At 34.2% G+C, this 13,581-nt stretch overlaps 1 protein-coding gene across 8 annotated transcripts in view; it reads right to left on the bottom strand.

The window, feature by feature from the left end:
* The window catches only part of VWA3B (von Willebrand factor A domain containing 3B), a 72,510-nt gene that overhangs the window by 22,874 nt on the left and 36,055 nt on the right, over positions 1-13,581 (bottom strand). For 7 of the 8 annotated variants that reach the window (XM_027718136.2, XM_039390560.1, XM_039390566.1 and 4 more), the window contains 8 exons: positions 11,488-11,586; positions 10,587-10,769; positions 9,069-9,196; positions 7,833-7,939; positions 6,983-7,120; positions 5,813-5,849; positions 5,536-5,692; positions 1,178-1,296 (listed from right to left, as the gene is read on the bottom strand). In XM_027718136.2, coding sequence (XP_027573937.2) covers positions 1,178-1,296; positions 5,536-5,692; positions 5,813-5,849; positions 6,983-7,120; positions 7,833-7,939; positions 9,069-9,196; positions 10,587-10,769; positions 11,488-11,586 — 968 coding nt within the window. The remainder of the gene's footprint in view (positions 1-1,177; positions 1,297-5,535; positions 5,693-5,812; positions 5,850-6,982; positions 7,121-7,832; positions 7,940-9,068; positions 9,197-10,586; positions 10,770-11,487; positions 11,587-13,581) is intronic. The other variant, XM_039390563.1, reaches the window with a different exon arrangement.

Genomic DNA, 13,581 nt, shown 5'->3' with positions numbered 1-13,581 from the left:
TCCTACTATTGTAAATACACTGATTCATTGACCTTTGTGGGTAAACATAACTAAACAGTACTCCTAATCATCAAATTTTTAGGGAGACTGTGAAAATGCTGTCAGTAGAAGATCACCAGAATTCAACCAGAAAACATTTTTATTTCCCTGAAAATCGAAGTCAATAAATGCAAAATATTGAATGGTATGGCACAGCAGTGAAAAACTTGATTTTTTTTTCAGAAGTCACCATTACAAATACACCAGTTGAACCTACTATCAAAACGAGTAACAAATCAATTTCTATCAGTTCTTCATCATCCTGAAAATAACAGTATTGTCTCAGTGACAGAGCGCACAAAACCAATAGATAATATCCATTAATATTAGACATATCAAGTAGCATTTGCAAATCATACTTCTTGATTTTTACCGAAAAAGATGTATATAGGACAATAGGGATGAAAAACTGAGCTATTACATGCTTTAAAAAGAGCTACAGAGGAAGAAAATCCCCAAACCTTAAAGTGGAATTAATCAAAAAGCAACAAGTAAGCACTTGTCATCAAGAGGGTTTTGGTCATATAAAATAATTACATCTGTAAATGTTACAAAATATAGCCTAAAAAATATTTATTAAAATAATACTAGTTAAAGCTTTCATATGATTACTGAATTACATTAAAGCCAAATAATTGCATTGTTTTAAAAAAATGCACAAAGTCATATCATGGAAAGAAATAGCTTAGGGATCTAATGTCTTTGTCCTGTTTACTTCTGTTGTGCTTTTCCCAACATTGAATTAATAAGCACAACACATGTCTCTTAAAAAAACCCAACCAAATTTAAATTGTCAGCATCTTATTGGTGCCTCAGTTATATTCTTGCATCCATAGTTAAGTGATACAGTTGGCAGCAAAAAGCAGGTCCCTAATTTAAATATCAGCCTATGGATTTAGGAACTTAATTATAAGTTAAAAGTCTGGCTAACACTGTATGTTTACGGGAGATTTCTCCACAGGGATGACTGCTTTCAGGTTTATTCCCAGCAAGTAAAAGAATTTTGCTTTTGTCACTGAACGAACATGACCTGGGCAACATGTTCAACATGTTTTTATTATCTCCTTGCCTATCATCTGCTGGTTTTTCATTCTGCTTTTTACTGCAAACATGATAAATTTCTGGTGAGTAGACTTGCCTTTTGTAGGATTTAATTGCTTGCTCCAACTTCTCTTTATAGGCAACAAGATTCACTGCTTGAGGATTAATTAGTGTGATCCCCTTCTTGTCATTGCTAACATGGGCCAATGGTAATATCTATTATACAATAAAAGAAAAAGATTTTATTTATCATACAAATTTTCCTTCACCAGAATGAGTGAATGCTGAGGGTCAGAACAGCCAGAAGGAACACTAGAATGCTGCAGAAAGAAAAATTTGAGCACACCAAGCAAATGTCAGTATTAAGATGCAGTTTCCAGACAGTTCTTCTGAAATGCATAAGCTACAAACTAAGATTCCTAACTATTAGTTATTTCTAACTAAATCAGTACTGTCAAACAACTCACTCTAATAATGGAAGGCTAGGTCAGAAGGAAACAAACATGTCTAGAGCAATTCCATACTGTATTGCCTTAAAATAACACTCTCTTATACCTATTAGCATCTAATTCTAGCATACAGGTGTGAGAGTACATATTTAAGTGTATTTAATGTTATTATTGTGGAGCACCTAATTTTATAAGGAATTAGTGTATTATAGCTATAGAGAGACATTTTTCACCATCACACTGATCATCAAAGAGAGAACAAGGTAGATATTGCTCACTGAAACTAGTCTTAATTAACCACAATAAGGCTTAAGAACCTAATCAGATTCATCAGAATCAGGAACTTCAATACTTTTCAAATCTCACAATATAGCACCTACATAAGTCAACGTCATTGTAATATAGAAAGCTATACATTTGCAAGTAGATCTTCAAAAGCCACAGAAAAGGGTAGAAAAGGATGACAGAGAGGAGGAAAAATGCCTTCCAAACTGTCAGTCCAAAATCCCCCCATCTTTCAGCCTCTTAAATTACTCAGCAGTTTGTGTAAGAAAAGCTATTTTATACATCAATGTCCTGGTGTTGAATATAAACAGAAAAAAATGCAAAAATTGCAGAAGATGGAGAATGATATTCTTCCTCTTCAACGCATATGGTTGAGCAGGAATCTTCCCCAAGTGCCTGTCTGAGATCAGGATATAGATGAGAAAAACATTTATGAGGTTCAATTAAGTTAAACTAAGACCCCTATTGGGGGAATAAGACAAATAATCAGCAACTAGAGCAATAAAAAGACTTATTTAATTGAGAACATTTTTCAGCGATGTTTTATTTGTGTTTAAATCATCACAGCCTAGGTGGATTCCAAATTACCGCAACATAAACCATTTTTCCAGGAGCAGTGGTGTGGCTTTATATCCCCCGCTCTTTCTGAGGACATCTTCTCTCTGATTAATAAATCCATGTCAAATCAGTGCCAGACCACATCAAGGCTTCTAACATTAATCTTAAGGTCACTTAAAAGCTAAAGATAATGGGAACATGTCAGTGAAGTACCTTGACAGAGACAGAGGAGATCAATCTCTGCCCAGAATTCTGAGCACTGAAACCTGGCTACTTGTCATTTCCAGATGAAGTCTGAAAGGCAAGGAACTGATTACCCCTCTTCAAGTTCCCTACTGCCATGATTGTTGTCTACAATGTTACTCAAACCAAGTTAAAAGTTCAGCAGAGCCTCACCATGTAGGAGCCCACTTCCACACTGCCTTAACAAATTCTCAGAGTAACTCCAAGTGCAAACAGCACAATTTACAATGTGAATATTTAATATAGTTTATAAAACACTTTGAACAGAATATGAGGGGCAGACAAGCATAAATACATTATTATACTATTGAAGAATAAAACCAGAATAGAATGTGTTCTTAGCAAACAGTAAACTTTAAATATTATGCACACTTTGAGAACAATGAAAACTGCTCACAAAGTCAAGGTAAATTTGACAGATTCAGCTGAAAGAAATCACAGGGAAACTTTTTTAGTGCCAGAATGTTTCATAGTTTTCTAAATACTTTAACTTTCATATCAGAAGAATTCACTTGTTTCAAAACGGCTTTTACTTCAAACCCAAAATTTCAAAATTTTAGAGACAAAACCAAAGCACAATAACCCTATAAAATCTTTCTTACTTTAGACAAAAGAAAGATGCTTTTGTTGGTTGAATCTGAACCTGATTCTTTTGAGCAAAACATTGAGTCAAAACTCCATGACTTCCAAAGCTGTACTTATGATGCCACAATCTGCAATATATACTCACATGATTCTATATGCAACGGTATTTCCTCCAGAATTACCATACCACACTTTAGAGAAGCTCCCAAGCCATGATTTTTTTTCTGAATATGAACCTGGATGGGTAGTTCAATAAATTAAACTCTTTGAAATAACTCGGGTGAAGCTGACAGGTCACACAGAACTGAAAACAACAGGTCAGCCTCTTGATAATGAACAGTTGTCATGGAAACCTTTTGCTTGCTGCATCTCTGAGGGAAGAAAACTGCTCATAGTTACTCCATCACAACTGTTAGCAAAGGCTGAAAATAAAAATTATACCACCCCCTGAAAAGCAAACAAGGATGTCTGCATTCCACACCAAGAAAACTAAGATCTTAGAGGGAAGAATGCAAAAATATCTGTATATTTACTATCTTCAATGAAACCTTCTGAAGTACTGGAATGATAAAGATCCTTAAAGTCTCCTATTCAAGCTCTATGTCTAGTCTCAGAACCTATTTTCTGTTTCCCTCAATTTTCTGGCATGAAGCTTGAGGGAGAAGGTTCTGTAGCTCGCATATTCTACTGGTTCCAATTTGTGTGCAACCCCCAACCTTATTTTTCCTTTCTATACTCAGTTTTAGATCCAGAAAAATCCATTTGTCTACACATAGAACAATAATTCTCCACTGCCTGAGAAACTGAGTGTCTGAATACAACTAATGGGAATTAGCAGGTATAAAAAAATTACAAAAATTATTATTTTGTCTTTACATCCCGAAATCTAAAGAAAACCCAAGAATTACTTTTTGGACTCTGCACAGTACTGGTTCATTCCAATGCTGAACTTAAACTTAGTCTTGAACTAGACTAGCAGAAGCTTTTATGACTTGCCATTAAAAATGGCCTGTACAAATCACTTGTTTTGACTACTTTCAAAGACCATTGTTTTACAGACTGGGTTGTTTTTGCTAGTAGCAATTCACATGTAGTTCAGGGTTGTCTGCAAAGGATTCAAAGGACTCTTCATCAAGAAACATGGAAGAAAGAGCTTCTCTTAGTGGGTATATTTAGAAGAAGATGGGAAAAGAAGTTACTGCTTAGAAATCAGATACAAGAGTTATGTGAAATTCACAATGTCTTTGTTTAACATTTCATTTACAGTAGATTGTTTTGTACAGTTTTGTAATCATTGGATGTCTGAATTTTTTTAAAAAATGGCCATTTTACATCTGAAATGTTAAAACATACATTTTAAAATGTTTTCATATAAAAAGACATCTTTTAATTGCGTAAAAAAAAATTTCACACTTCATAAAAATCCTTACAGATCTTGGTTTTGACTTGGTTTTACTAAAACAGAGGAACTAGTTTTTATTCCACAGTCTGCATGCTACAGCCAAAATTCCAGTTCCTATATTTAAAAAACAAGCATGGAAACTTTAAAATGTACAACTGTGTACATTTGTTATAAATCTTTTCCTTAGTTCTATACCCCATTCTATTACAAATCCCTTGTTCACTCCTTATTGTTTAAAAAGATCTCACTCAGCTTTTTCTTTGAGTACTGTTTAAAGACAAAGCTTTTATTAATCAAAACAAGCTGCAGCATATTCAAAGGACTTTAATAGGATGCATCACACAAGAATAATTAGAGCAACTTGCCACAAAATGGATTTCCTTTAAGTGGAATGGCAATTAGAGCTTTATGATATACAATTTACCATAAATAATAAAAGTTTTAGGATATATAATTCACAACCTCACAGCTGTCTACACACCTATTAGAACCAAATTTTAGTTACTGAATTCCAGTACTTTTCAAAAGGTCTTAGTGATCACATGTAAACCTTGAGAATCCACAAGTCCACCAACTGTGCATCTGCACAAAATGACTTTATGAACTTGAAATACATACTCCAGTAAATTAATACATATTAGGAGAGGCTGTGGTGCTCAAGAAATTGCCAAACAGCTGCTGGCTGCACACTGCCATCAACTGGTAACTGTGAAAGAGCTTAAGGGTAAAATATGCGAGAAGTACTGCTATTAACTATCAGTTTTATCTTCTTACTGATGCATGAATGACCATATAGATATGCATTATACATTTAGTGCACATGAACTGTCTACAATGAACACCAGAGAATGCTATTATGACATTTATAGAAATTAATTTTAAAAATCCTTTTGAAAACACTACTAAGTTTTACTTACAGCGTAAGAGTTTTACCTCATCAAATACTTTAGAAACTACATGCTTGTCCAGAACTGGGATGTATTTGGTACCATGAGGGACAGCTGTAGGAGCTAAGGCATCCATGATGGTGAGTCGCCTAGCAACCAAGCCATGGGTCTTTAACCAAAGAGCTGAAGAGATATCTAGAGAGCTAGAAAAGAGAGACTGTAAGATGTAGCACAAGGTAGAAACATATTTGACAGGTCTGAAATGACTGAAGAAAAATAGAAACTATAATTTTTGTGATGTATTTATATATGCACACACATACCTTTTAGATGCCTTTTTCACATTCTGCATTTTCAGATCTAAGGGAAAACAATTCCATTTCATTATCTTAGAGGTTTTGTGCACACAAAAGTATACATAAATAAGCTGACATATAATAGTGCCATTTTTTTATTTGAGCCTACTAGCAGCATCACAAAGACTACACAATAATGGCTATTTCATTTGCTAAATTAATCTATGAGAATTAGGTTTCCTTTGTTTCTTGGTGCTTGATCAATAGTGTTACTATATACCACATGAGCCCTAATTAATCAATGAGGAATGTATAAAATAGGTGGAAAATTTTTTTTAAACATAAATTAGTATTTTTTTTTTTTTTTTACCCCAAACCAAATATTAACCAGTTTAATTCCCAAGTCAAGATGTGATACCCAGTAGTACCACTAATAAGATGGCCAGGAGTAGCTACTTTAAGGTATACCACTATGAAAATCTGTATGAAAGATATATAAAAAACTAAACATAACATGATGAAATGTAAAAAAGTCAAACATTTTTAAGCATCATATGTGAGGTTTTACAGTGACTTAGCAAACCTATCATAAAGTTCAGAGTTGCATGAATTACTGAAAGAAATTAAAACTATCTGGATTTATATCTAAGCCCCCTTGAAAACACTATTATCTCTACATATGTGTCTGTCCCAGAGAGCATGGGTTTTGCAAGTCTAAGCATATTAATGAGTGCAACCTCTTTTTACATTGGTACCACAGAATTAGAACCACCACTCTCATCTTTTAACCCCAACGTTGATCATAACCACAAACTACTGTTCCACAAGAATAGTGTATTACTGTACCACAGGTACAACAAGATTGCCAAGATCTATTTCTTATGTTGATAAGAAGCAACTGTGATATCCTTCCAGCAGTATAAGGCATAGCTGTATCACAACTGCTGCATACTGTGAACACAACTAAGCTGTTGTAAACTGTATAGTTTGGGCACTGGCAGGAGTCTGGCCACAGTTGTAAAGACACTGTTACAATACCATTCTGCATGTCCAAGTCTCCGCATCTCAGTTGTGTTTCAGTCCTTTGTACTGCAGATCTGCACAGTTTTGCCTCAAATGAGGTGCCACTACTTACAAATGCAGCACAAGAAATGTTATCCTCTGCCCCACTCAGAGCTTCCTGTTCTGCCAACTTGCCTTTCAAAATAGTTGTACATTTCACACTCTTCTTGACAGAAAAACTTTTTTCCTCTGGAGATGTTCTTTCCTCTGGGCTTTCTTCCCTAGATTTCACACCATGGCTCAGGATTCGCAGCAGGCTGCTCTTTGTTTGCTCTGTAGGTGTTGAAAGGGAAAGAAAGGAAGAGCCAGAAGAGCTAACTTACTAACTTCCAAGTACATGCCTGGGATTTTTGAGTTCCTCCTTGGTATTCCGTCCCAATTTTAAAGGGACTGTCTAAAAACGACCTCAAACACAAAACTGTTTGTACTTTATACAACACAAAGTTGTACTTTGTACTTTCCTCAAGGATGAAGGTTTCTTTTACTTCAGCTGGGTAAACTTGGTTTCAGACTGCAAGGATACAGTGGGTATACAAAGGATACTTCCAAGAGAAATATAGTGTTATGGGTGTAGTAAGGGAAATATTAGTGTAAGTAACGCTGTAACTAGTGAAACATAGATCAGCTCTTCATTCTTGCCAGATACATACTTTCTTAGAATAAAAAGAGATAAGGGTTTAATATCTACTGTTAAAAAAACATTTATAGAGCTTTCAAAACATTTTGTTAAAGTGGTTAATTTTTCATTGCAGGGCCCGTGATGAAGGACAAATGAGCAGACATTTGTTTGTCTGTTTTGGCCAGATGAATAAGATGGCTGAAAGTAAAAATGAAGATAAGTTAGTTAGATTTTCAAAAGGATGATTATTTATATCATCATACTTCATTTGTTCCTACAAAAGGGATGCTTTTTGCTATTTGCAACAGGATCTTTTCAAGTTAGTGAATAAATTCTGTTAACAACTACAGTTCATTTGAGTCTTACCTGCATATAATAATTTCTTTCTTCGTGCTGGACTGTCAGCAGTCGTTTGCCAGGTTTGCTGGTGTGGTGTCCGTGCTGGCTCTTCTGAAGCACAGAACAGCCTACTGCTAAGAGAAGTACTCAGCTCTTCAGCATGTTTGGATACAGCTTGTTAAGTGCTTGTAAGTGGTTAGTGCTTGTAAGTGTCAAAAAGAAGTTATTTCAAGTATATAACACCGGTTTAAGAAACGCTAAGCTGAAGTTTTCTGGTAATTTAAATACTGTTTTCAGATGCTTCGAACAGTGCAAAATATTTTCTCTGTTATACTAATCTGCATTTCAAAGGGGAGTTCAAAGGAGGTTAAAATATTCTCAGTTTTAAAAATTATTTAAAAGTCCTTTCTTAGTTTATTTAAAAGATGTTCATTACTTTTAAGGTAACACCCTCATATCCTTTTAATAAGGATCGAATGTTCTGTAATAGCTACTTTGAATCCCAGGGGTAAGAATAAACCTACCATCAGCAATGAAAATATCTGACACACATATATATGCATATATATATATATATCTAAGTGCCAGTATTAATAAAAAATATGAAATTTCTAAAATAAACACTTTAAAAATATTTTTATGCTGGACATCCTACCTGCCCTTCCATACATATGAAATCATTCCACAGCACTCTCCAATTTTCATTTATTTTACTTTATTTTTTATACCTTTACTTTAACTTACTGTTTTTAATAGATTTCTGTCTTAAAAATCTGATTTCTTTTAATGCAATTTTTTACTTTTATACTATTACTTCACAGGTAAATACACAAATATATCTGTACATAATTTATGTTTCAATCAGCATATCCCAGTGAGTGGCAATTTAGTCATGAAATCCAAGCCAGCCGTACCTACACGACAATAATTTTTCATTAATCCTTGAGATCAGAGGGAACAACTCCACTATGTGTTGGAGACAGAAAAATAATTTCCCCTCTATGCTTTAATTATTCCTAATATCTTGAGACTATTGATATATTTGAGAGCATTTTGTTTCAGGCATCATGGTATTGGTGCATTTTTCCAGATTTTTCTTTTGCATTACCTTAGCTGTTAAAAAAAACCACTTCAAAACAACAAAGCAACAACCTTTCTTTTAAAAAGAGAATGTCAGAGGTTAAAAATGCAAGACAATGAAAAGGAGAAATGTAACAGATAGCTCTTATGTCTTCTTAACAAAATAACAGTATGAGGACATACTTATTCTCTGGATAATTTTCTTCATTAAAAGAATCCATCATCAGGCTTTTGACATGAAAGGTCTTTACTTTCTCTAGGTCTTTTTCTCCTTGATCAATTTCTCGTTTCAAAAGATGTATGTCTTTATTCTAACAAAAAGAAAATCATACGTTTTAGTACAACTAGGCCTAAACAAGTTTCATTTCTGAACTGAAACTATGTAAGTTCTGATAATAATTTTGAATAATGGCTCAGGACAGCTTCCAAATTTTGTAGACTCTTTCAGGTAGACTCTTGTGCTTGGCATTACAGTCTTTAAAATTATTCTTCCTTTCTAGGAAAAAGACAAGCATTCCCTAACTAGCCAGTTACCCCTTGAGCTATGAACAGCCATATTTCTGAATAATGTACTGAGGTTCAGTAGCTCCACTCACTTCCAGCAAGCAAGAAAATAAATAAGCAAATAAATAAAATACAATACCAGTTACGTACAACTGGTGGCCTGTCATTCTACAGATCACAGCTGTATCACATACTGCCCCTGGGAACGACAAAACATACTCTTCAAGGGAACATTGGAGTGACTAAGAATCATTTGGATTAAGGAGGAGGAAACAGGAAGGAAATTCCAATGATGATCCCCTTACAACTCCCACAGGGCCAGAAGTGTAGAGATGTACAATACAGACTTTGGCACTCATCTGTCCAATATGAGCAGTGTCACATAGTCCACACCATCAGGATCACTCAAATTGCCCAGTACACTATCTAATACTTTTCAAGAGCTGGATTATTTTCACATCTTCCTTCTAATTGGTGTTTGCAAAGTTCAAGTTTCCTGCTACTGTCTTATTCCTTGTTGTTCTCATTGTTCCACCACAACCATTTCTAAAATTTGTGGAATCAATTAAGTGTTGCTTTTAATTAAAAATAAGAATATGTTTCAAATGGATGATTCTGTTAGTCTATTCAGAAATTTTCTACTGGGGATTGTTAGATTGAGCTGCTTAGTCACACCTGATAGATGACTGCTATTCTAGTCATTTTACTCATTATGGATCTCTCCCAAGTGGCTACTGTAGAGCAAACTTTTAACAAAATTGATGGAATCATTCATCATCATTCAAATTCAGCTCTGCATTCTCTCATTTTTTAACAGGATACAAAACATAGTTTCATTTTAAACACTAAACTATTTGTGAGACAGCAGAGATCACACGTGTTTCTTCCAGAGCTGAATTTGGTCAGCATGTATTTTCAGGTTTTGGGTTTCAGGCGGGGGGCTAGGGGAGGGGGAATGTGTTTCCAACAGTAGCATTACAAATGTACTTTGCATGACATTTGGGCTTTTTTGTTGCAGTCTAATAAAATTTAACAAGCAAAAAATGTCATACTTACTGTTTTTACATCACTTTGAAGATGACTAGGATTAACCCTCTTTTTTTTTAATAATCTATTGTAACATGAAATCACAATAATGCAAGTTGTGGTTCCTTCAACAGCATGAAGAAGCAAATATATTTATTTTCAGATACTCACAAGAATAAACTCTGCAGTATCAGGATCAGTCAAATAAATGTTGTAATAATGAAACCGTCCCTCTGTTTTAGTAGATAGTTCATACAAAAATTTATTAGCTTCTATATCATCACAGTTGAATGATACAGTATGGATGGGAATTTTACAATGAAGATGGACTTCAGCAAAAATTATTTGGGAGGGCTGAAAATTGGAAAAAAAGTATATTAAAAATGTGGCATCTAGAAACATATTTATCAAAACATGGTGAATTTGTAAGAATTTAATCAGTCATACTGTTGCTTATAGACAGATATAGACCAGTTAAAAGCATCCACTTATATGGATTGTTATTTCATAATTACATAAAATGAGCTAATTTAAAACACATTTTGAAACACTGATAATGCATTAAGGTACAGGATGTAAAAATCTTCATTCGCAAAGCCTAGCCATGATGGAGTACTCTTTGTTTCTGAAGTCTTAAAAGAAATTACTAAAGTATAGGAAATTAAAATACTGTTTTGGTGTTTATTATCACTGGATATATATAAAAATATTTTTGGAAGTATATGAGTGTAGATATTTTTAATAAACAAAATTAGTTCACAGAAAAGTTGATTCAATATCAGGAAACAAAACATAAATCATAAAAGGCATTAGTAACCAGGTAAAAAGAAATCAGGTATTCATTCATTTTGAACTTAATAAAAATATTAAAAATAAGAATATTAATAAGTGCATATTAAGCCAAATTATTCTTTGGTAAAACATTAATATATGCTTCTAGATAGAAAAACTGTGAAACAATGCAAATAAACATCCAAGAGACTGCACAAGACTCAGCACTGTAGGTATGATACTCATCTCCTACTTCTGACACCACTTTTCTGCATTTTCTGTTTTCTCATTTTAGAAATACCTGGTCGGGTCTCCCATCCGTTAAGAGATAAATAGCCTGAGTGTCAGTATCAGCAAGAGCAATCTGGAGAGCTTTGAGTGTATTTGTGGAACTTCCAACCTAGGAAATCAAGAAGAAAGAGACAAAGAAACAGCTATAAATACTAACAGTTCTTTGCCTCTGTTCTTAAATTATTTTAGCACAAAAGTTATCTATAGCAACAAAACATGCCCAGTAAAGTAATACTGTGCCCACTAAAAAAAGTTTTGGAGTAATACTAGCATTTTTCCTATGTATGTCATTCACATACTTTGTGATCGTGATTTTTGTTTCTTTTTAGACTAAATGCAACTCTAAACTCACTGAAATGCATTTTATGGCTTATAGGAACCTAAAACCTACAGTTTACATCTTCAAATGTCCACCTTTCACACATGCAGTGTACCAAACCTTCCAAATTAAAGGTACATGTAAAGTTTTACCAGTATGGAAAAGTGTTTCATCAAGTCTTAATCTTTTTCTGGGGACAAAGCAAAATCCCTGAAAATATTTGGACCTGTTTCATGGTTGTATAACACCTGAATACTCCTCTGGAGGGCAGGGAGGATTGTAGTGGTGCAAGAAGAAACTTGGGATCCACATACATAATGCATTGCGGAAGATAAACATAAATCTCTAACATCGACCATGCATAAAAAAATGTTAAGAGATAGCATTACTTTTTCAGTCCTAATAATTGTGTTAAGACTTCTTCCAGTCATTCCCACCTCCGCCAAGTTCTATTAGAAAGGGCAAAGTAAGTAAATCAGGTAAAATGAAATAGGAGGTACATTCTGACAGTGATTCTGTATAGCTGCATAAGAGTGTGTGGGTCAAGCAGCAAGACAGCTCATATACTTTATAATCCTGTCTTCTAATTCACAAGCAATCCTTATCAGTACCCACTCATAAGAAATAACTAGCCAGAGACATTTTGTTTGTGCTAAATTTATCTAATATTCCTAATGTTTTAGTAAGCATTATAAAGTTTTAGACACATCACTCATTATTATGTGTAAACTGGTCATCCTGGCTCTTTTGATAATGGTACCTGGTTTTGAGCTAATTTGAAACAAAACAACTTCTTTCACTTCTTTTCACGTCATGGGAACATAGGGTGGATGCTGATGATGTGAGGAAAATAATTATGTACCTTATAGTGAAAGCTGTTCATTTTAGGTTTCTCAATTGCTACTGTTACAAAGGGACACTGGTTTTATCAGTGTTTAAACAACATTGACATACTTCAACTATGTGACATTACCACCTCTAAAATTTTCAATGTTATCACATCTAAAGGATTTTTAAGGAACAGTTAGTTACTGTTTATAGTTCAGCTTCCTTATTCATAATCCTGGGACCAAAGTGTATAAAATGAGATCAAAGGAGCTACTCTAGTTAATATTCCAGACCAATCCTCTGTTGATTTCAGCTTCACTGTAAAGTCAGCTTTCTGAACTCAGACTTACACATGCACTGCTTAAAAGAGGCTAAAAGGTCACCAGCAGATGCCAACATTGAAAAAAGTAGTCTGCTCTTGTACCATTTCCTGTACCACTTCAGATATCTAGATCTGAATTTTGAATGAAATTTATAATAAACAATTAACAATTTTATGAATAATGATGAACAAGGCCATTCCAAAATGAATATATAAGATGGTATCAAATTATGGTAGCTCAATGTATTATGGAACTTGCATGAAGCTGTACAACATATATGATTTAAACAGAGTCAAGTTTTCAAGTGTCAAGAAAAATTAACTAACCTCAGTTTTAAGTATTTGCCAACTGCTCAGAGGCCACACTAAAACTTTCTTTTCTCTATGTGTTGGTCTGTTAGTATTTTCTGAGAATACTGTTATTTATCTTGCTTTATAGTCTCAGAGGCATTATGTAGCTTCCCCAATTCCCTCATCCCCAGGAATTTTGTATTAAGTCTGAGGAAGAGCTGTCATAATGCTGAGGAGTTTTATTACATAAACATGAGGGGGTTTGTGTCAGAAAATATAACATGGGATACATCTGTAGCACTGGGCAACTGATTCTCAGTCCTGTGCTCATAACGTTGTCCACA

This window comes from Pipra filicauda, unplaced genomic scaffold (genome assembly GCF_003945595.2).
Source record: "Pipra filicauda isolate LSUMZ 115617 unplaced genomic scaffold, ASM394559v2 scaffold83_size3615187_pilon, whole genome shotgun sequence".
Classification (NCBI taxonomy): Eukaryota; Metazoa; Chordata; class Aves; order Passeriformes; family Pipridae; genus Pipra; species Pipra filicauda.
The sequence above is the reverse complement of the archived record's forward strand: the minus strand, read 5'-3'. Positions and strand labels throughout refer to the sequence as shown.